Source organism: Rhinoraja longicauda, chromosome 16 (assembly GCF_053455715.1).
Source record: "Rhinoraja longicauda isolate Sanriku21f chromosome 16, sRhiLon1.1, whole genome shotgun sequence".
Classification (NCBI taxonomy): domain Eukaryota; kingdom Metazoa; phylum Chordata; class Chondrichthyes; order Rajiformes; family Arhynchobatidae; genus Rhinoraja; species Rhinoraja longicauda.
In genome coordinates this window covers 3,144,056-3,167,803 of record NC_135968.1, presented here as the reverse complement: position 1 = coordinate 3,167,803, position 23,748 = coordinate 3,144,056, and the positions used below count along the sequence as shown (strand labels likewise).

Here is a 23,748-nt window from a genome sequence, read left to right as displayed (position 1 = left end):
GCACTGCTGGGGGGAAATGTCCATTACTGCCCGGTTAAAAGCCCGAAAGGAGGCGATTGTGTTTCTGAGGGACGGCCAGAGCCGGTGGCAGCAGTCGGCAAAAATGCCTCTTTTATTCACACGTGAGGTTGAGACAAGGACGGATATTGGGATGAAAATGCAGGAAGCGGCTGCTCCTGGTCCGGGCAGGGTTCACGTTGACACTTTGCTGAAATTATTGGATGTTGAGGGCGAGTGGAGTTACTGTACTGGCTGAGTGGGAAGATGGAGCAGTGTGACTATCTTTACGACTGGGGTGCAGGAACCTCGCTGACAGTGACTTCAGGTAAGACCATTTCCTCAATTCCATTTTACACAGTTGTATTTTATTAATTGACGGTCTTTGCGAATTCTGTAATTGATCTGAACTCGGTGAGATATTTGGAACAATTGCACGGATTTCCCGGAGACAGGCGGGTTTGTCCAGAGTTAGAATATACCCAACAACAATACATTTCCCACCATGTTGAACTGCCCCACAGGCTGCACTTTCTCTGAGTCTAACCATCTTCTGCCTTCAGTCCTGGCTTTCTGGGCTAGTCCCATCGGGCACATATCCTTCTGAAGCCTTTTGATCCATTTACTGGATAATCAGAATTCTATGTGCTTTTACAGTTTCCTCTGGCAACTCATTCCAGATACTGCCTATCCAATGTGAATAAAATGCCCCTGAAGTCCCCTTTTAAATCTCTCCCTACTCACCTTACGCCTTTGCCCCTCTGTTTTAGAACCATCTATCCTGGGGAAAAAAGACATTTGAGCGTGCACCTTATCCATGCACCTCATGATCTTGTTCACCTCAATAAGGTTGCCGCCTAGTCTCCTTCGCTCCAAAGAAAAACATCCCACCTTATCCTCCCTCTCCCTAAAACACAACCCCACATATGCAGATAATATCTTGGTGAATCTTTTCCAAGTCCTTTCCAATTTAATGGCATCCTTCCTGTAGCTGGGAGACTAGAACTGCACACAGTACTTACTCTAAGTGTGGTCTCACCAATGACTTGTACTGCTGCATCACGATGTCCCAACGTTTACTCTCAGTACCCTTCCCATTGAAGGCAGTCTGCCAAAAGCCACCTCACCTCCCAGTCCACCTAACTCACCACTTTCAGCGAACCATGCTCCTGTATTCCCCAATCTGTCTGTTCAACAACACTCTCCAGGCTCTGCCATTTACTGTGTAAGTCCAGCCCTGGTTTGATATACCAAAGTTCAACACCCCTCACTTGTCAGAGTTAAATTCCATTTGGCATACCTTGGCTCGCCTTCCCAACTGATCTAGATCTTCATGTAAACTTAGATAGCCTTCCTCACTGTCCACTCATGCACTGATTTTGGTGTCATCTGCAAACTTACCATCAATGTTCAGTATATTGCATGGCAAACTGTTAAACATAGGAACATAGAAAATAGGTGCAGGAGGAGGCCATTTGGCCCTTCGAGCCAGCACCACCATTCATTGTGATCATGGTTGATCATCCACAATCAGTAAACCGTGCCTACCTTCTCCCCATATCCCTTGATTCCGTTCCCCTCTAGAGCAGCTCTATCTAACTCTCTTTTAAATTCATCCGGTGAATTGGCCTTCACTGCCTTCAGAATTCCACAAATTCACAACTCTCTGGGTGAAAAAGTGTTTTTTCATCTCAGTTTTAAATGGCCTCCCCTTTATTCTTAGACTGTGGCCCCTGGTTCTGGACTCCCCCAACATTGGGAAAAAATTTCCTACATCTAGCTTGTCCAGTCCTTTTATAATTTTATAAGTTCCCCTCTCATCCTTCTAAATTTAATGTAGATAACAAACAACAGTGGCCTCAGCAGTGACCCCTGCAGCAATCCACTTGTCACAGGCCTCCGATCAGAAAAGCAATACTTTACAACTACCCCTTGGCTCTTCCTCCAAGCTAATTTTGAATGTATTTGGCTAGCTCATGTTGGGTTCCATATGATCTAACCTTCCAGACCAGCCCACCATGCCAGACCTTGTTGAACCCTATCAGGTTCATAAGGCACAATTTCCCAAACACAAACCTTCCCAAATCCTTGGCCCACCCTCCCAAGTGATCTAGATCTTCTTAAAATCCCTAATCATTCCGTGCCTATCCAAACACTGGTAGTTCCTGTCCTTCGGGACATTCCCACCAATGAAGTCAGGCTGACTGATGTAGATTCCTGCCTTGGCCCTAATGTCCTTCTTAAATAGCGCAACAGTATCAGCCACCCTCCAGTCTTTTGGAGATTAATCTGCAGTGAAAGATGATGTAAATACCTCTGAAGGAAAGTAAATTATTTTCCCGAGCTTCCCACAAGATCAGAGGATGCAGTTTTAAAGCACTGGGGATTTATCCACCTTAACGCACTTAAAAGCTGCCAATAGTTCCTCTTTGGTCAATTGTATATGATCTAAGACATCACAGCTCCTATGATTCAACTCATTAGCTTCCATGATCTTCTCCTCAGTTAATGTGGATGGAAAATATTCATTTAATATCTGCCCCATCTCTTGTATCTACATAAAGATGGCCTTGCTGATCTGAATTTTAAGGGGACCTATTCTTTCCCCAATCACTTTATCTTTATTTGACTATCGAGTCTCTCTTAGGATTTTTATTTACCTTGCCTGTCAGAACCATTTCAGGTCCTCTTTATTGCCCAAGTGCATTCTTAAGTGTGTTCCTACACTCCTTATACTCACCGAGGCATTCGCTTGAGCCCGACAGCCATAATCTGACGCACGCCTCCAGCTTATCTCTGACCAGAGCCTTAACATCATTCAAAAACCAGGATTCCCTAAGCGTACCAGACTTGGGCTTCACCCTAACAGGAATATGCTGCCCCTGCACTCTGACTATCCCACTTATGAAAGCCTCCCACATGTCAGCCATCCCCTAACCATTAACAGACTCTCCCAAACAAACTGCAAGATCCTGCCCAATGTTTCCAAAATCAGCCTTAACTCAGTTAGGATCTTAATTTGTGGTCCAGTTTCATGCTTCTCGATAACTACTTTAAAACTAGTACAGGTGTAGGAAGGAACTGCAGATGCTGGTTTGAACTGAAGATAGATCCAAAAAGCAGGAATAACTCAGCGGGTCAAACAGCACCTCTGGAGAAAAGGAATAGGTGACGTTTAGGGTCGAGACTCTTCTTCAGATTGAGAGTCAGGGGAAAGGACTCTCAGTCTGAAGAAGGGTCTCGACCTGAAACATCACCTATTCCTTTTCTCCAGAGATCCTGTTTGACCCGTAGAGTAACTCCAGCTTTATGTGTTTAAAACTAGAAGAACTATGGTCACTGATCCAAAAATGCTTCCACACTGACATTTCATTCCCTTTCCTCGTATCTGAAGAGGAGGTTTAGTGTTGTATTCTCTCTAGCGGTTCTAGCAGATCCTTCTTTGAGTTGATTACAGGACTTTTGTGAGATGCAGTTAACAAATTCCATCTCATCCAAGCACTTAATATTGTGGGATACCCAGTCAATATGAGGGAAGTTGAAATCTCCCACAAATATCGCCCTATCATTTGTCCAACTCAGCTAAAGGACAAGCATGGGCTCAATCAGATGAATGGCCCCGTTCTGTGCTCTGAGATTCAATGGAACTATCATTTATTTAGTAAATCCAGTACATGCTCCGTCAAAGAGATCCCATCAAACACATCCAGGGCGGACAGAGCACGAGTCAAATGCAGAATAAATCTCCCCGTGTCACTGTGCTGTCAGCTACAGATTAGATACAAAGTTCCTTCTGTCGTGTCCCAACACTCCCAGGGAAGGTACAGCACAAGATAGACAATTAGTGAGGCTCCCTCCAACCTGTCCCCTCACACAACCTGGGTACGGATAGACACTGAGTGAAGTTCCTTCACTGTTACATACTCCCAGTGCACGGACTGAGTGTTTGACACACAGTGAAGTTCCCTCTACATTGCTCTGTCAAACACTCCTTGTGTAAATGTTTCAGAACACAGAAGGCTCTTAAGATTGTAAAAAAAATTAATGCTGTTTGGTTAAAAAACGAAGGTTCGCAATAATGACTGATTTGAACATGAGAGAATGTTGTACTTGGTTCTAGATGTCGGTTTTAGTCCACCAGGTTTTCTTTGCATTTTGTATTAAATTACAACATTTAGAGATCCTTTGTAAGTCAATACCTTTTATTCTACATTGTGAATTCACTGCTGCCCGTAGTTTAGATTCTATGTCAAGTTGCTTGGTGTTTTTGACATGAGTTTTGCTGCACTAAAGAACTGCTTTTTCTCAGTTCACAGACGGAGGAACGGCTCTAATTTCCTGCCCTCCTCCGTCAGCCGACTGGGTTTGTCCAACAAGTGCTTTGCTCCATTAACCAAGGCTGCTGGTGTCTCAGTGAATCTCAGTGGTCATTCAGAGCACGTTTCATGGTGTCTCCGAGCCCTTCACAGGCAGTGAAGCACGTTCACTGTAGAGCCCTGTTGTAAAGGAGGGACTGTGGATTCACTCTGCACATAGCAGAATCGGCAAACCGCTGGTGAGGGGGAAATGTTGTCCGAGACACCACAGGTACAGTGATCCAATGGACGGGCATCAGGCTGCAATGGGAGGGAAGGAGCTGGGGAACTGGGCAATGGGCCAAAGCACTCGAGTAATCCAGAGGGATGGATGAACAATCCATAGACCTGAGTTTAATTCCACCACAACTGTGGAATTTACACTCTGTTAATAAACTGGGACAGATTGGACCTGTGTCAGATTTTTTTCCATTAGTAACCTGGATTTTGTGCACTAATCCACAGTAATGATGAGCTCTCAGCTTCTCTGCTGTACCTCAGCGGAGGAGATCTGTTGTGTTTGCCCAGTCAAGCCTATATCTGACCCCTGTCCCAGCAACGTGATTGGCACTAAATGCACCCAGAATGGCAACCCAGATGGGCAGTTTACTCTGACTTTACTGCCCCTCCTCACCCCAGCACCCTGCTGCTCCATCCACCCCTCACCCCAGCACCCTGCTGCCCCACCCACCCCTCACCACAGCACCCTGCTGCTCCACCCACCTCCTCACCCCAGCACCCTGCTGCTCCACTCACCCCAGCACCCTGCTGCTCCACCCACCCCCTCACCACAGCACCCTGCTGCCCCACCCACCCCCTCACCACAGCACCCTGCTGCCCCACCCACCCCCTCACCACAGCACCCTGCTGCTCCACCCATCCCCTGCCCCTCCTCACCCCAGCACCCTGCTGCTCCACCCACCTCCTCACCCCAGCACCCTGCTGCCCCACCCATCCCCTGCCCCTCCTCACCCCAGCACCCTGCTGCTCCACCCACCCCTCACCCCAGCACCCTGCTGCCCCACCCAGCCCCTGCCCCTCCTCACCCCAGCACCCTGCTCCCCACCCATCCCCTGCCCCTCCTCACCCCAGCACTCTGCTGGTCCACTCAGCTCCTCAACCCCAGCATCCTGCTGCCAGTATGATGTGTTTTCCAGTCCCTGACCCGCCTCCTGACCACATTAGGAACATTGATCCAAATTAAACTGCACTCACCACCTGCTGGTCCTGGGATGGAAAACACTGTGAGCTGCAAATCTCGCCGTCTGACATTATTGAGCCTCCTGCACGAAACACTCGGCAGCTCAGGCAGCATCTGTGGGGAGAGAAGCAGTCACCCTTTCACATCAGTGATCTTTCATCAAACTCTTTCAGTACAATTTCTGACAACCACGCTATTTCCACTTTTATTTGATGGTTTTATAATTTTGTTGAAGGTTTCCACAACCCCAGGTAATCTCAAAGCATTTCCCAGCCCATTAATAACTCAGAGACATAGAGTCATACAGCACGGAAACAGGCCCTTCAGCTCAGCTCGTGCAAGGCAGCCTGATGCCCCATGTATGCTAGTCCCACTTGCCCATGTTTACCTCATGTTCTCTAATCCTTTCCTATCCATGTATCTGTCCAAGTGTCTTTCAAATGCTGTTATCATCCCTGCCTCAACTGTTTCCTCTGACAGCTTGTCCACACACCCTGCGTGTGAGAAAGTTCCTATTAAATCTTGCTCCTCTCATCTTACACCTATGTCCTGTCCTCTGGTTCTCCTATCCTGTGTTGATTCCCCTATCCTGTGTAAAAAACTGTGCATTCACCCTATCTATTCCCCTCATGATGTTATACACCTTTATAGGATCACTCTTCAGCCTCCTAGAGGTGGAATGGAGGAAAGTCCTAGCCTGCCCTACTTTTCCCTCTAGCTCAGGCCCTCGAGTCCTGGCAACATTCTTGTAAATCTTCTCAGCACTCTTCTAGCCTAATGATATATTTCCTAGCTTGATGAAAACTGAACATTGTACTCCAAATTCAGCCTCACCAATTTCTTATAACTCTCCAGTATAACATCCAACTTCAGAACAGTAAACCCTCATTTTAACGGACCGTGGTGTGGGGGGATATCGTCCGTTATTGCCGAATGTCTGCTTTATACGAGTAAGGTATTATTCATGTTTGCAGTTGAAACAAAGAATGCAGATGCTAATTAATGCACAAAAAGACACAAAGTGCTGGAGTAACTCAACAGGTCAGGGAGCATCTCTGGAGAACATCGATAGGTGAGGTGGGGACTGATTCAGTCTGCTGGGTTACTCAAGCACTATGTGTCATTTCACCTTAAAACCAGGCGCCAATGCCTCTGCTCCGCACCAGCCCGCCCTTCTTCATCCACCGCACGGTCCGGTGACACGGCTGTGGTTGTGGCTCATGTTGTAGCCTCTGGGCGGCAGTGCTATCTTCAGGCCGCTGTCACTGACAGGGTGCATGGTCACCATGGGACACCCTCTCCTCTCACCAGCTGCTGCTTCCAAGGTGCAGTATGTTGGTGACTCCAGCGAGAAGGAGGAGGAGACGGCGCTGGAGGGGGGAAGAGGCGAGTGGACATAGGGAGGGGAGGAGATGGAGGGGGGAGGGGAGAGGTGGAAGCCGTGGACAGAGCGAGGGGAGGGGGGAGGGGGGAGGAGGCCGAGTAGACAGAGTGAGGGGAGGAGATGGAGGGGGGAGGGGGATGAGGTCAAATGGACAGAGCGTGGGGAGGAGATGGCGGGGGGAGGGGGATGAGGCCGAATGGACAGAGCGTGGGGAGGAGATGCAGGGGGGGGGGATGAGGCCGAATGGACAGAGCGAGGGGAGGAGGAGGAGGAGGAGGAGGAGACGGCAGTCGAGCAGGGAGAAAACATTTCTTCACACAGAGTGGTGAGTCTGTGGAATTCTCTGCCACAGAAGGTAGTTGAGGCCAGTTCATTGGCTATATTTAAGAGGGAGTTACATGTGGCCCTTTTTGCTAAAGGGATCAGGGGGTATGGAGAGAAGGCAGGTACAGGCTACTGAGCTGAATGATCAGCCATGATCATATTGAATGGCGGTGCAGGCTCGAAGGGCCGAATGGCCTACTCCTGCACCTATTTTCTATGTTTCTATGTTTGAGTGGACAACAATAACAGCTGCATCAAGCGGACAATACGGTGGATGACGAAGGGCTTACTTGCGATTGGGGGTGGAGTTGGAAGCCGGGGCTCTAAGCGGTCAGGAGCCATGCATGGCAGGGTTGTTTCGGCAGATGCATCCGCTCTATCTAAAATCTGCTATAAAGGGGTCCATTAAAACGAGGGGTTACTATATATCAATTCCCTGACTCATGAAGTATAAGAAAATAACTGCAGATGCTGGTACAAATCGAAGGTATTTATTGACAAAATGCTGGAGTAACTCAGCAGGTCGGGCAGCATCTCGGGAGAGAAGGGAGACGTCACCCATTCGTTCTCTCCCGAGATGCTGCCCGACCTGCTGAGTTACTCCAGCATTTTGTGAATAAATACCCCTGACTCATGAAGACCTTTTTTTACCAACCTATTCACCTGTGACAACGCGTTCTGGGATCTGTATCCCTCTGTTTGGCAGAAGCTGCCTCCCCAGTGGCCGGTGCGTGATCAGCATTTCACTGCTTGGTCATGCACGGTGTGAAGGGATTGGAAAGGAACCATTTCTCTGCTCTGCCCGACCTTCTCTCGGCCTGAATCACCTGCATTTACTCAGGAAGCTGCATGAACCTGTTGCACGCGCTGGTAATAATCCATTTAATACAGAACCAACTGTTCATTTATTTACATTTCAGAGGTTAAGACCTTGCCTTCAGTCCACATCACCACTTCCTGCAACACAGAATCTGACCAAGAGATCAGCCTCCTCTGTCTGGTCAAGGACTACCAGCCTGAGATCATCAGTCAGACATGGTCCACCAGCAGTGGGGACATCACCACTGGAATCACAAAGTACCCACCAGTGTTGGGACAAAACAGCAAGTACACAATGAGCAGCTTGCTGCGAGTCCCTGCGGCAAATTGGAACAGTAATAACGTCTACATCTGCAAGGCAGGAGACAAGCCGGTGACAGCGACGATCCAGAAGCCTGAAAGTTAGTATGAGATTTTGTTGTCTATTTAAAGCTGATGATAAGACTGAAGTGGAAGCCTTTGTCGAACAATTCGAGTTATTCACAAAATGCTGGAGTAACTCAGCAGGTCGGGCAGCATTTCGGGAGAGAAGGAATGGGTGGCGTTTCGGGTCAAGACCCTTCTTCAGACTGATGTCAGGGGGGCGGGACAATGCAGGAGGAAGCTAATTAATTATTTTGCTCATTCATTCTCCTCCTCTCAGCCAGAGTGCTGCTGCTCAAGGAAAAAGACAGAATTTATATGTTGGGGAGGGGGGGGGGGGGTGCACGGAGGAAGCATCTGCTCTTGATCTGCCTTGATCTGCCAACATTCTATCCACTGCTTTGTCTAATTCCTGCAGCTCTTTACCACCCAAACACTTCCCTCCAGACCAGCTGCTGTACACAGAGCCACACCTATTGTGCCCATGCACAGTATGGAGATTTAAACCATCCTCACTCTTCCTGCACTTTCCCCTCGACCCTGCAGCCGACCCCTCACCAAGTGAAATCCAGTCTCCTTGTGGAAATGACATGAATCTGCATCCACTCTCTCTTTTAACCACTGCCTTCCAGTTCTGATCAGATCATTACTGTCATAACAAAGTAAGTTACTCTTGTCCATCTGACCTCCTTTCGCCACTTAACTTAAACTTGTGTAGGAAGGAACTGCAGATACTGGTTTAAAGCGAAGGTGAAAGGGAAAAGAGAGATACAGATGGTGATATGGAGAGATGTAGAACTACTAGACCAAGTGGACCCGTTGGGCGCAAGTCTCTCCTGCATTGGTGCAGCACCCTCTCCGCCCTCACCCCCCCCCCCCTCTCCTCTCACCCCTCCACTCCTCCCCCCTCCCCATACCCCTCTCCCCTCCCCCTCCCTCCACTCCCCTTCCCCAGCCCCTCCCCTCCCCCACCACTCCCCCCTCAAACACCCCCTCCCTCCATCCCCCTTCCCCAGCCCCTCCCCTCTCCCTCCCCTCCTCCCCCACTCCCCTCAAACACCTCCCTCCCTCCACTCCCCTTCCCCAGCCCCTCCCCTCCCCCACCACTCCCCCCTCAAACACCCCCTCCACTCCCCTTCCCCAGCCCCTCCCCTCTCCCTCCCCTCCTCCCCATACCCCTCTCCCCTCCCCCTCCCTCCACTCCCCTTCCCCAGCCCCTCCCCTCCCCCACCACTCCCCCCTCAAACAACCCCTCCCTCCATCCCCCTTCCCCAGCCCCTCCCCTCTCCCTCCCCTCCTCCCCCACTCCCCTCAAACACCCCTCCCTCCACTCCCCTTCCCCAGCTCCTTCCCTCTCCCTCCCTCCCTCCCTCCCCCCTCCACACATCCCTCCCTCCCCCCTCCACACATCCCTCCTCCCTCCCTCCCTAGGATATAAATTTAAACTTTAAGATGTCAATAACTTAAAGAATATAACACCGATTTCAATGAAACTTCTTCCATTAGCACCAAAGGGATGACGGTGAGTAAGGTGGGCCTAAAATTGTTGCGCTATCGTGTACTGTTTTGGCTGTAGTTCAGGAACAAACAAACACGCAAACGAGAGTTTTAGTATGTAGATGGGTGGAAACGAGTTACAGACAAAGTTGAGGTTAAGGCAACTTAAAGTTGTAATTCCCAAACCTCCTGCCAATAGAAACAATTGTGTCTCATCTATTCCTGCTCACTGGAACCGGTGATGGCCGTGCTGTTCCTGTGTCTGCTCCAGCACACACTGAGATCACGGATGGTCTGTATGCCAGCCCCACTTACCCAGCTCCACTCTTATCACTGCAGAGTGGCCACACTGCTGGGGAAGCTTGGGTTCAAACCCAGCCTCCTAATCACAGCTCTGTCCAGCATCTCACTGTGGGATCCACCATATCAACACATCACCAGCATATCACCAGCATTGTGGGGAGGGCTGGTACTGGGCTAGGGGTGACTTGTACAAAAGGGACGGGTTGCATCTTAACAGCAGGGGGACAAACATTCTGGCAGGCAGGTTTGCTAGTGTGGCACCTGTGGCTTTAAACTAAGTAGTGGGGGGGAGGGGTTAACAAATTGTGAATATGAAGATGAGGTAAAAGGGAATACAAGAGATATTGCAAAAGACTCTCGGAAGAATGGGAACAGAAGTTCTAGAGGGGAAAAGAAATTAAGGGCAGGGCCAATTGTGACCGATGTGAGAGGGGAGGTAAATACAGAAGTTAAAGTGTTGTACTTAAATGTGCGTAGTATAAAAAATAAAGTGGATGAGCTTGAGGCTCAGTTAGTCATGGGCAAGTATGATGTTGTAGGGATCACTGAGACATGGCTACAAGAGGACCAGGGCTGGGAACTGAATATTCAGGGGTACACAACGTATAGAAAAGACAGACAGGTGGGCAGAGGGGGTGGGGTTGCTCTGATGATAAGGAATGATATTCATTCCCTTGCAAGGGGTGACATAGAATCAGGAGATGTTGAATCAGTATGGATAGAAATGAGAAATTGTAAGGGTAAAAAGACCCTAATGGGAGTTATCTATAGGCCCCCAAATAGTAGCCTCGACATAGGGTGCAAGTTGAATCAGGAGATAAAATTGGCGTGTCAAAAATGTAATGCTACGGTGGTTATGGGAGATTTCAACATGCAGGTAGACTGGGAAAATCAGGTTGGAAATGGACCCCAGGAAAGAGAGTTTGTAGAGTGCCTTCGAGATGGATTCTTAGAACAGCTTGTACTGGAGCCTACCAGGGAGAAGGCAATTCTGGATTTAGTGTTGTGTAATGATCCTGATCTGATAAGGGGACTAGAGGTAAAAGAGCCATTAGGAGGCAGTGATCACAACATGATAAGTTTTACTCCGCAAATGGAAAGGCAGAAGGGAAAATCGGAAGTGTCGGTATTACAGTATAGCAAAGGGGATTACAGAGGCATGAGGCGGGAGCTGGCCAAAATTGACTGGAAGGGGGCCCTAGCAGGGAAGACGGTAGAACAGCAATGACAGGTATTCCTGGGAATAATGCAGAGGTTGCAGGATCAATTTATTCCAAAGAGGTGGAAAGACTCTAAGGGGAGTAAGAGACACCTGTGGCTGACAAGGGAAGTCAGGGGCAGCATAAAAATTAAGGAGAGGAAGTATAACATAGCAAAGAAGAGTGGGAAGACAGAGGATTGGGACTCTTTTAAAGAGCAACAAAAGTTAACTAAAAAGGCAATACGGGGAGAAAAGATGAGGTACGAGGGTAAACTAGCCAATAATATAAAGGAGGATAGCAAAAGTTTTTTTAGGTACGTGAAGAGGAAAAAAATAGTCAAGGCAAATGTGGGTCCCTTGAAGACAGAAGCAGGGGAATTTATTATGGGGAACAAAGAAATGGCAGACGAGTTAAACCGTTACTTTGGATCTGTCTTCACTGAGGAAGATACACACAATCTCCCAAATGTTCTAGGGGCCGGAGAACCTAGGGTGATGGAGGAACTGAAGGAAATCCACATTAGGCAGGAAATGGTTTTGTGTAGACTGATGGGACTGAAGGCTCATAAATACCCAGGGCCTGATGGTCTGCATCCCAGAGTACTTAAGGAGGTGGCTCTAGAAATAGTGGAAGCATTGGAGATCATTTTTCAATGTTCTATAGATCCAGGATCAGTTCCTGTGGATTGGAGGATAGCAAATGTTATCCCACTTTTTAAGAAAGGAGGGAGAGAGAAAACGGGTAATTTATAGACCAGTTAGTCTGACATCAGTGGTGGGGAAGATGCTGGAGTCAATTATAAAAGACGAAATTGCTGAGCATTTGGATAGCAGTAACGGGATCATTCCGAGTCAGCATGGATTTACGAAGGGGAAATCATGCTTGACAAATCTACCGGAATTTTTTGAGGATGTAACTAGGAAAATTGACAAGGGAGAGTCAGTGGATGTGGTGTACCTCGACTTTCAGAAAGCCTTCGACAAGGTCCCACATAGGAGATTAGTGGGCAAAATTAGGGCACACGGTATTGGGGGTAGGGTACTGATATGGATAGAAAATTGGTTGACAGACAGAAAGCAAAGAGTGGGGATAAATGGGTCCCTTTCGGAATGGCAGGCAGTGACCAGTGGGGTACCGCAAGGTTCGGTGCTGGGACCCCAGCTATTTACGATATACATTAATGACTTAGACGAAGGGATTAAAAGTACCATTAGCAAATTTGCAGATGATACTAAGTTGGGGGGTAGTGTGAATTGTGAGGAAGATGCAATAAGGCTGCAGGGTGACTTGGACAGGTTGTGTGAGTGGGCGGATACATGGCAGATGCAGTTTAATGTAGATAAGTGTGAGGTTATTCACTTTGGAAGTAAGAATAGAAAGGCAGATTATTATCTGAATGGTGTCAAGTTAGGAGTAGGGGGAGTTCAACGAGATCTGGGTGTCCTAGTGCATCAGTCAATGAAAGGAAGCATGCAGGTACAGCAGGCAGTGAAGAAAGCCAATGGAATGTTGGCCTTCGTAACAAGAGGAGTTGAGTATAGGAGCAAAGAAGTCCTTCTACAGTTGTACCGGGCCCTGGTGAGACCGCACCTGGAGTACTGTGTGCAGTTTTGGTCTCCAAATTTGAGGAAGGATATTCTTGCTATGGAGGGCGTGCAGCATAGGTTCACTAGGTTAATTCCCGGAATGTCGGGATTGTCGTATGTTGAAAGGCTGTAGCGATTGGGCTTGTATACACTGGAATTTAGAAGGATGAGGGGGGATCTTATTGAAACATATAAGATAATTAGGGGATTGGACACATTAGAGGCAGATAACATGTTCCCAATGTTGGGGGAGTCCAGAACAAGGGGCCACAGTTTAAGAATAAGGGGTAGGCCATTTAGAACGGAGATGAGGAAGAACTTTTTCAGTCAGAGAGTGGTGAAGGTGTGGAATTCTCTGCCTCAGAAGGCAGTGGAGGCCAGTTCGTTGGATGCTTTCAAGAGAGAGCTGGATAGAGCTCTTAAGGATAGCGGAGTGAGGGGGTATGGGGAGAAGGCAGGAACGGGGTACTGATTGAGAGTGATCAGCCATGATCGCATTGAATGGCGGTGCTGGCTCGAAGGGCTGAATGACCCACTCCTGCACCTATTGTCTATTGTCTATTGTCTATTGGGGCACTTGACAAGGTTTGCAGATGATACAAAGCTGGGTGGTAGTGTGAACTGTGAGGAAGATGCTATGAGGTTGCAGGGTGACTTGGACAGGTTGTGTGAGTGGGCGGATGCATGGCAGATGCAGTTTAATGTGGGTAAGTGTGAAGTTATCCACTTTGGTGGTAAGAATAGGAAGGCAGAGTATTATCTGAATGGTGTCAAGTTAGGAAAAGGGGACGTACAACGAGATCTGGGTGTCCTAGTGCATCAGTCACTGAAAGGACGCATGCAGGTACAGCAGGTAGTGAAGAAAGCCAATGGAATGTTGGTCTTCATAACAAGAGGAGTTGAGTATAGGAGCAAAGAGGTCCTTCTGCAGTTGTACAGGGCCCTAGTGAGACCGCACCTGGAGTACTGTGTGCAGTTTTGGTCTCCAAATTTGAGGAAGGATATTCTTGCTATTGAGGGCGTGCAGCGTAGGTTTACTAGGTTAATTCCCGGAATGGCGGGACTGTCATATGTTGAAAGACTGGAGCGACTAGGCTTGCATACACTGGAATTTAGTAGGATGAGAGGAGATCTTATCGAAACGTATAAGATTATTAAGGGGTTGGACACGTTAGAGGCAGGAAACATGTTCCCAATGTTGGAGGAGTCCAGAACAAGGGGCCACAGTTTAAGAATAAAGGGTAGGCCATTTAGAACTGAGATGAGGAAACACTTTTACAGTCAGAGAGTTGTTCATCTGTGGAATTCTCTGCCTCAGAAGAAAGTGGAGGCCAATTCTCTGAATGTATTCAAGAGAGAGCTGGATAGAGCTCTTAAAGATAGCGGAGTCAGGGGGTATGGGGAGAAGGCAGGAACGGGGTACTGATTGAGAATGATCAGCCATGATCACATTGAATGGCGGTGCTGGCTCGAAGGGCCGAATGGCCTCCTCTTGCACCTATTGTCTATTGTCCCAGACGCTGGGAGAGTGGAGTCCTACACTGTGGCTGAAGGAATCATGTAATAACAGATATTAAATATGTTACAGCTCATACACCTCCACAGCTCATCCCACTTGTTCCATCCCCGGAGGTTATCCACAATCAAACAAATGCTGTCCTGGGCTGCGTGATATCTGGATTCTCTCCTGACAATATTAAAGTTTCCTGGGAAAAATCTGGAGTTGTGCAAGAAGGCATTGTTCTCCCGTCCACTCCGAGAAGTAACGGTGGATTTCAAACAGTTGCTTACCTGCGGTTGCCTGTGGAGGAATGGACCAACAAACAGGAATATACTTGTGAAGTGAGCCACGAACCTTCCAGCTTCAGGAAAAGGATCAACATGAGATATCAAGAGGGTGAGTGGTGTCTGTGAATTTACTTACAGTATTAAACAATCTTACTGACATTTCAACCAAATTCCAGTCCCTGAGATCAGTCCTGTTGAGCGACGTATTATTTTCAGATTTTGCTTTTGCAATTTATGCCAATGCCTTCCACCAGTAATTCTAACTCATTCTGCAGGACATGGAGAGAGGAAGGTCACCAGTGTGTTTATTCTCACTCCTCTAGTTCCCTTTGTGTGCAGTGGTAAGAAAAATGGGGCAGTGAATAAACCACAGGTCCCATCTGACATCTGGAGAAAATCTCTCTTCCCTTCTCACTGTCTTCTTTGTGTTTGTTTCTCCAAATCCATCCCTTTCCACTGTTTCCGGAGAATCTGTTCTGTAGAATATTTTTTCATTGAAATGTAGGTGCCCTGGATTATTTTTGAACTCATCTCCACCCTCTTTAAAGTGTTGTCTGATCCTGGACAAAGTGAAGCAGTTGATCATGGTTGGCATAAACTCATGCTGATAAATACTGAGGACACAGACTGGGAATATGTGGATCTCCTGTTCTTCAACACAGGAGGGGAGGTGAAAATCTCTTAACACTTAAATCCATGAACCTTCCATTTCCAGGTGGAGAACGTCCCAGCTGTTCGAAGTGTATGCCGAAGTTCTTCTACCAGAGTAATCTCAATGTGACATTCTCAGATGGTTCTACCGGGCAGTATCATTGTTGGGGAGGAAAGTGTCAAATAAAGTAATTGGCTGCGTATGGAATTTGTCATTCTATTATTACAACCCATTGATAAGATTCAAACCCAACCCCTGGTATCCATTGGGATCAAAGTGTACCAGAGTGAGGACAAATATCCAATTCACGTTGCCACCCTCTCCCCTCCACTCATTGCCTGTATACTCATTCATTTGTGGACATTGCTGCTTCACATCCCAGTGCCACTGACTAGATTCCTTCATGCTCTGACTCCACTCAGCAAGGACCACCCAGAGACCGCGAGGCAGGAGATGTTTAAGGTGAACTGTGTGAAATGTCAAAGTGGCTCAGTAAAAAATTGGGTGATCCTTTATAAAGGCAAACTGGTGAGGCAAGATGCAGGGTTCTTGAATCCAGAACCAGGGGCCACAGTTTAAGAATAAGGGGTACATTGAGAACGTAGATGAGGAAAAACTTTTTCAGTCAGAGAGTTGTAAATCTGTGGAATTCTCTGCCTCAGAAGGCAGTGGAGGCCAATTCACTGGATGCTTTCAAGAGAGAGCTCGATGGAGCTCTTAAAGATAGTGAAGTATGGGTAGAAGGTAGGAACAGGGTACTGATTGTGAATGATCAGCCATGATCACATTGAATGGCGATGCTGGCTCGAAGGGCCGAATGGCCTACTCCTGCACCTATTGTCTATTGGCTCTAATTGGTCTCCTGTCCTACACTGGCTTTGGATGAAAACTGGTTAGCACAAATTGCCATTTATTAAACCACCTCCTTCAGAAGGCAGTGGAGGTCGATTCTCTGGATGCTTTCAAGAGAGAGTTATAGTAGATAGAGCTCTTAAAGATAGCAGAGTCAAGAGATATGGGAAGAAGGCAGGAACGGGGTACTGATCGTGGATGATCAGCCACGATCACAGTTAATGACAGTGCTGGCTCAAAGGGCCAAATGGTCTACTCCTGCACCTATTGTCTATTGTCTCCCAAACACAGACCTCAGTCCAAGGGAGAAACTCAGGGAATGCAATGAATGTTGCAAGGAATGGACGTGGTTTTGTTATAATCATCCAAGGATAAGCAATACAAAATGTCTCTTGTGGAAGATACCAATATTTTACAGCATGGAGAGTAACCATACTCTGTCAGGTTTCATATGAAGCGATTTCCCCCCACACCGGGATGGTGGAACTACAAGACTGTCACTGATATGGGATGGGATTGACCATCTTGCAAAACCACATGTTCAACAATATCACATTGCAGATTAAAACAAGATTCACAAAGCAAGAACATTGTCCACTGTTAAACTAGGCTTACAAATTTCTGATGACACTGCAACAACTGTCATCCAGACGAATATCATGCACAGAACTATTTTTGAAAGGAATTTGCTCACCATTTTGCTTAAAGAAGGAGGGTTTGTGAAATAGACAACATCATACACTGACAAATGTCAGACAGACACAGTGTGTATGACCTCTGCTTTCTACGCAGCTGAAGGCTTTGACTCCCAGGCTCACTGAAAGTTTCAATTCTGATACAAACGCAATCAACCCTCCACAATAAGTGTTTGAGAGCACAAACACCTCATGTGGCCCAAAGTGACCGAGTGTGTAAACAGTGCACACACGAGAGTGAGCTGAGTGGAACTAGACTTATGATGGTGTTTCAGAAGACACGTGGCAGTGCAGGTCAGGGGCAATGGATGAAGAATCATTCTCTTCCTCGCCCAGTGATTCTGTAGTGAAACGGGAAAGTACATCTAATGCAGAATTTCATCCCAATCTGCAGCAGGAGGGGACCTTGATACTTCTACGGATTTATGATTTGCTCTGCTGTTGCTGGATAGTCAGCCACTAATTTATTTCAGATAGTTGCTATCAATTACTGAAACGCCTCCAAGACTTCACTGGAGCACAGTCACACAAAACTGACATCAGCCTGTAGCCATTTTGCTACCGGTGTGGAGTTGTGTAGTGGCCAGAACAGATACGATGACATATTTCCTTCCGTGAAGTACAACAGTGAACTATCGACATGCTTCACCACCAACGGAAGCGTTTTACGTCAGAATGCATTAATAGAATTTAAATTCCCAGATCACGGGTTGGAATTTGAACTCATGTCACCAGATCGACAACTTCTGGATTCACATTTACTGTCACTCTTCATTTCAAGGAGGAGAGACGGGGAGATCTGCTGAGTGAGCTTTGGTGCTTGTGAGCAAGTGTGTGTAACATGACACAGCAAGTGATACAAAGGTGAAAGGAGTGCAGGCTTATGAGTGCCCAGGGTTGGAAGAATGCCACCTTTACTGAAGGTTGTGTGGGTGGTGAAGGTTTCAGAGATGGTGAGGGACATGGTCAGAGTAAGACTGGGATATCAGCATGTAACATTGTTAAACTGAGGGAATCCCAGGCTTGGCCCACAGGGAGAAAAGTTGCTTTTCTCATTCATGTTGCTCAGTATTACTAATTGATGCTGTAGGGGTTCCAAGCAAAGCATATATCAAATTGTGCTCCTGTAATGTACCAGCAGATCATGGTTCTGGGAAAGAGAGTCACATCCCTGTTGATGGGTCCTTTGATCTGTTTTTTCAGTCGAAATACCCAGCCTACTATTTAACACGAGTTTTTCTGCAATTCTATGTGCAATAAATCTAGCCAGTGACTACTTTGATCTGTCATTGATCAGTCTTTTATGTGATGACATAAAAATCTTAAAGTTTTTTTATAAGACACCTATTTGGATTTCTGCCCTGGCTTTCCATTAGTAACAGATGAGTATCAACTAAAATTCTGAAGTTTTCCATTTCTGATCCACAGAATTGTCCGTCTTGATTAAAAACCCTGGCATAAAAGAGATTTGGATCAACAAGACCGCTACACTGGTGTGTACAGTGATCTGTACTGATTCGAGCCAGGTCCATGTCACCTGGAAGGTGGGAGGAAAGGAGAGAACTGAAGGAGTTGTGACCCGTACACCGAGCCGTGAAGGCACGCGAGACCCAGTTACCAGTGAACTCTGGACCAGTGTGGAAGAGTGGACCAGCGGGGTGGAGTTTGTGTGCTCCGCCCAACGATCTCCATCATCCTCACCAGTGTCAGCACGGACCCACCATAACAAAGGTGGGAAACAGACCAGTGATTAAATGGCAATGAGAGAGAGAGGGTACAGAGAGGGTTTACAAGGATGTTGCCAGGGCTACAAGGTCTGAGCTATAGGGAGAGGTTGAGTGGGCTGGGACTCTATTCCTTGGAGCGTAGGAGGATGAGGGAATATCTTTTTGACGTGTGTAAAATCATGAGAGGAATAGATCGGGGAGATGCACAGTGTCTCTTGCCCAGAGTAGGTGAATTGAGTACCAGAGAACATACATTTAAGGTGAAGGGGAAACGATTTTATAGGAATCTGAGGGGTAACATTGTCACACAAAGGGTATTGGATGTATGAAACAAGCTGCCAGAGGAGGTAGTTGAGGCAGGGACTATCCTAACATTTATAAACAGTTAAACAAGTACATGGATAGGACAGGTTTGGAGGGATATGGACCAAACACGGGCAGGTGGGACTAGTTTAGATGGGACAGGTTGGCCGAGGTGGGCAAGTTGAGCTGAAGGGCCTGTTTCAACACCGTATCACTTTATGACTCTATGAGAGAGTTTAACATTTATTTTCCTCTGTTCCAGTTGAGCCAAAAAAACCTGAAGTCAGACTGCTGCTTCCAGCACACGAAGAGACCAAGCATAGCCACAAGGTCACCCTTGAGTGTGTGGTCTCTGGATTCTACCCAGACCTCATAAACGTCACTTGGAAGAAAGACGGCGCCCTGATCTCCATCAACACCAGCGCTACACCGACTGCTCTGGAGCAGGGCGGCACTTTCAGTGCCAGGTATTTCCTGACCGTGAGTACAGAGGATTGGAAGTCAGGCTCACGCTTCAATTGTACAGTGCATCATCACGCCTCCAACACCATCCTCACGAAGGACGTGAAGAACAGCCAAGGTAGGCTCCTGGGTTTCACCTCACTCTCCACATTGTTTGCTGTGTGCTGTAAACTGTGCCACACATGGGCAACACTGTAACATGGTGCAGTCCTGCTGTGGGCTTGTAAGTGAGTCTGGCCACAGAAATAATTGTATCTTTGACATTGCTTTAGTAACTTGAGGGCAATCCACGCCAGTTGACAGGCCAGACATGGTGGAGATCCACGATACTCTTCTTCCAAACGGGCTTTCCCTCTGCCTTTGTACTTAATGTGAGTGAGTGCCTCAGCTGTGACAGAATGTCCATCAGAGCAGCTCTCTCCCCGCCCCAGCGTGGCAATGTGTAGCAGTCTCTGCAGGCCGGCTGCAACACACAACATTCTGACAAAGCAGCAGCAGAGTTTAGTTACACCTCATGGATACAAACTGCATTTAAACAGTTGTGACTAAATGAAAGGACACAAAGTCGAGACCCTCTTCATTCCACTTGTGACTAAATAAAATATTGCCGGTGCTTACATTTTATAATATAAATTGAAGAACTTTCCGCTGACTGGTTAGCACGCAACAAAAGCTTTACACTGTACCTCGGTGCACGTGACAATAAACTAAACTGAATTGAACATTTTGACCTCGAACATTAGCTCTATTTGCCTCTCCACAGAGGGTATTTTCTGCATTTGATTCAGTAAATAGCTGGTTAAAGGTTTGGTGATCACAAAACTGTCAAATAATGTCATAATCATAATCATAATCGTAATTTATTAGCCAAGTATGTTTTGCATCATACGAGGAATTTGATTTGCCATACAGTCATACCGAAAAAGCAACATGACACACAAAATACATAAAAGTTTGACATAAACATCCACCACAGCGGCTCCTCCACATTCCCCCCTGTGATGGAAGGCAATAAAGTCTTATCTTCGTTCCTCCTTCCCTCCCGCGGTCGGGGGAGTCGAACCATCCGCAGCCGGTGATCGAGCTCCCACGTCGGGGCAGTCTAGGCTCCCACATCGGGACGGTCAAAACTCCTGTGGCTTGGAGTTCCCCAAATCGGTCCCTAACCAGGGACCGTGAGCTTCACGATGTTAAAGTCCGCAGCTCCCGCAGGTTGGAGCACCAAAGGCCGACCCCTGGCAAAGGCATCGCCTGCTCCAAGATGTTAAAGTCCGCAGGCTCTGCGGTTTTGCAGCTCTAGAAGTCCCAAACAAGAGGCTGCCAACTCCACGATGTCAGGCCGCAGTGCGGACGGAGATACCACACGGAAAAAGTCGAGGAAAGAGATAAAAATAGTTTCCCCCACCCCCACAAATACAAACACTAAAGATAAGCTAAAACATACATTTTACAACAAACTAAAAACACAAAGAATGCAAAAGATGAAGACAGACAGTTGGCGAGGCAGCCATCGTGCGGCGATCCCCTGGTGGTCAACCTGTCCATTCACATTGTTCGGCAGGGTTTCCTTGTGGGATCAATAGGAAGCTTCATTCCTTCACCACTGTAGATAAATCTCTCTGATGTTGATGGACCGCCATATCATTTGGTGGAGATGAGCACGAAATGTTGGTGTTTCAGTGACAAGCTGCTCCATCAGGGAACGGTGACATGATAATTGTGATTTCTCCCAGATGAATGTCCAGATACCCGCCCCTCGGTCACTTTAAGCAAACCTTCCTTCGAAGAGATCTGGATGAACAAGACAGCCACCATTCTGTGTAAGGTGGTTCACAGTGATTTAGAGGGATTCAGGGTAACCTGGCAAGTGAATGGAATGAAGAGAGAAGACGGGGTAACACCTCTGGGTGAAGAGAGGATCGGAGGTGCAGACACCATCACCAGCGGACTGACGGTCCCCGCTGCAGAGTGGGAGAATGGGACTCTGTACACATGTGTGGTGGAGGACAAGAGTTTGCCAACGCCGGAGAGGAAATCCATCAAGAAGCAGACAGGTACGTGTGGACAGAGGTTGGTGCGAATCTAATCTGAGCAAATGGACTGATTTATCACATCCAGCATAGAAAATAATTGCAGGAGCAGGCCATTCGGCCCTTCGATCCTGCAAGCACATTCAATATGAGCACGGCTGATCATCCATATTCAGTACTCGCTTCCTGCATTCTCTCCATATCCCTTGATCTCTTTACCCCAAGAACTGTATCCAACTCATTCTTGCATTTCATTCACTGGATGAATTTAAAAAATAGTTAGATAGAGCTCTAGGGGCTAGCAGAGTCAAGGGATATAGGGAGAAGGCAGACACCGGTTACTGATTGTGGATGATCAGCCATGATTACAATGAATGGCGGTGCTGGCTCGAAGGGCCAGATGGCCTCCTCCTGCACCTATTTTCTATGTTTCTATATATTTAATAATTGGGCTTCAGTGCTGTCTGTGGCAGAGAATGCCCAGGTTCACCACTGTCTGGGTGAAGACATTTCTCCCCCTCTCACACCTACACAGCTTCACCCCAGACTGTCATCTCCTGGTCTGGATTCCCCAATATCTGAAACATGCTTCCTACGCCTCATCTGTCCAATCCAGTTAAGAATTCAATAGTTTCTATCAGATTCCTTCGGATTTTTCTGAACTCCAGTGGATATCTAATGGATATTAGGGTGGACTTACAGATGGTCAGAGAGTGTGAGGGACTAAAAGAAGACTAAGCTCTCCTGACCAACCACATCACTAAAATCCCAAGTGACCACGACACCGTCGCTCAAAACCACACTGGTTCCCACAGCGTGAGCTGCTTTGATAGAGTCGAGGGAGAGGGATTTGCACCTTTCACAAGCCGAGGTGCAGACTGAGTCAGGACTGGAAGGGCAGGGAGCTTAAGGCACAGACCAAAGTCCAGCAGATCATTTAAGCAGAAGGGAAGATGGAACAGACAGCACAGGACGAGGCAGGTCCAAGGACTGAGTTCCACTTTCTATAGAGTCTCTGCATTCAATGGTTCCTGTTGATGAACGAACAAATTTAAACTCACTGGAAGCTCTAGTTCAGTTTAGTTTCGAGATACAGTGCAGTAACAGGCCCTTTGGCCCACCAAGCCCGCGCCGACCAGCGATCCCACGCAGTCACGTACAAACTCCAAACAGACAGCACCCATAGTCGGGATCGAACCCCTGGTCTCTGGTGTTGTAAGGCAGCAATTCTACCGCTGCGCCACCAGGCAACTCTGTAAAATGTACCAGAGGCATGATTCTATTCCACACATCACTACAATGAGCAGAAAGGAAAAGCCTTTAGTTTCTGGTGAACTGAGGTCCCTCTGGATGTAAACGTTGTCCATGTCAGTATAAGATTAGAATGTGTTGGGGAAGTACAGAATTACCGACAGATTCAGTCTAACTCAGGTTCTCTCTGTTCCCAGATGGAGTTGTGACTCGTCCTCAAGTCTACCTTCTCCCCCCTTCGTTGGATGAGGTGGAGACGGATGAGACGGCCACCTTGACGTGCCTGGTCACCAAATTCTCTCCAGAAGACATCTATGTGGCCTGGATGGCCAACGACACCCTTCTGAAGACAGGGATCGTGAACCAGCCCGTGACCAAGGACACCAGAAATAGGTGGAACACCATGACCAGTCAGTTGAAGGTTTCTCCAGAGGAGTGGAACAGCGGCACCACGTTCTCCTGTGTGGTGGGACATGGGTCCATCACAACCAGCCTGTTCAGAAGCATCAATAAATCTCACAGCAAACCCACTCTGGTCAATGTCTCACTTGTTCTGACTGATAGCTTTAAATCTTGTGTATAACACCCCATGATTCATTTATAAAACACTTGTTTTGTTCATTTCTGGATTATTAACTGACCCAGAGGATGATGGGTTAGCTCCCTAATACTTCATCAAAATGTGAACCTTTGTAAATCATTTTTTTTAAAATCCGACACAAGAATCAAATTTTGCCACAGTCATAATTCACCACAAATGTCTGAGCTTCTGGATACTTTTACAGAACTTTTCTGCCATGTTTGATCAGATTTCAACCCTGTGTGGGATCACACGAGGTATTAAATCTATGTATGTGTCAATGTACCAATACAAGTTCAATAAATGTGATGTGAAAAAGGTTTTATGTGCGTGTTCCTGACTGGTGTGTTTTGGGTGGCAGTACATGAGTAACTTGG

The 23,748-nt window shown here is 47.3% G+C and overlaps 1 gene segment (V, D, J or C); it reads left to right on the top strand.

The window, feature by feature from the left end:
* Positions 1–189: 189 nt before the first annotated feature.
* On the top strand, positions 190–23,693 carry LOC144601076 (Ig mu chain C region secreted form-like). The segment is given in 7 exon segments: positions 190–325; positions 8,182–8,481; positions 14,620–14,928; positions 18,447–18,749; positions 19,311–19,628; positions 21,244–21,564; positions 22,989–23,693. Coding segments are annotated over 7 exon segments (1,998 nt in total).
* Positions 23,694–23,748: the final 55 nt, after the last annotated feature.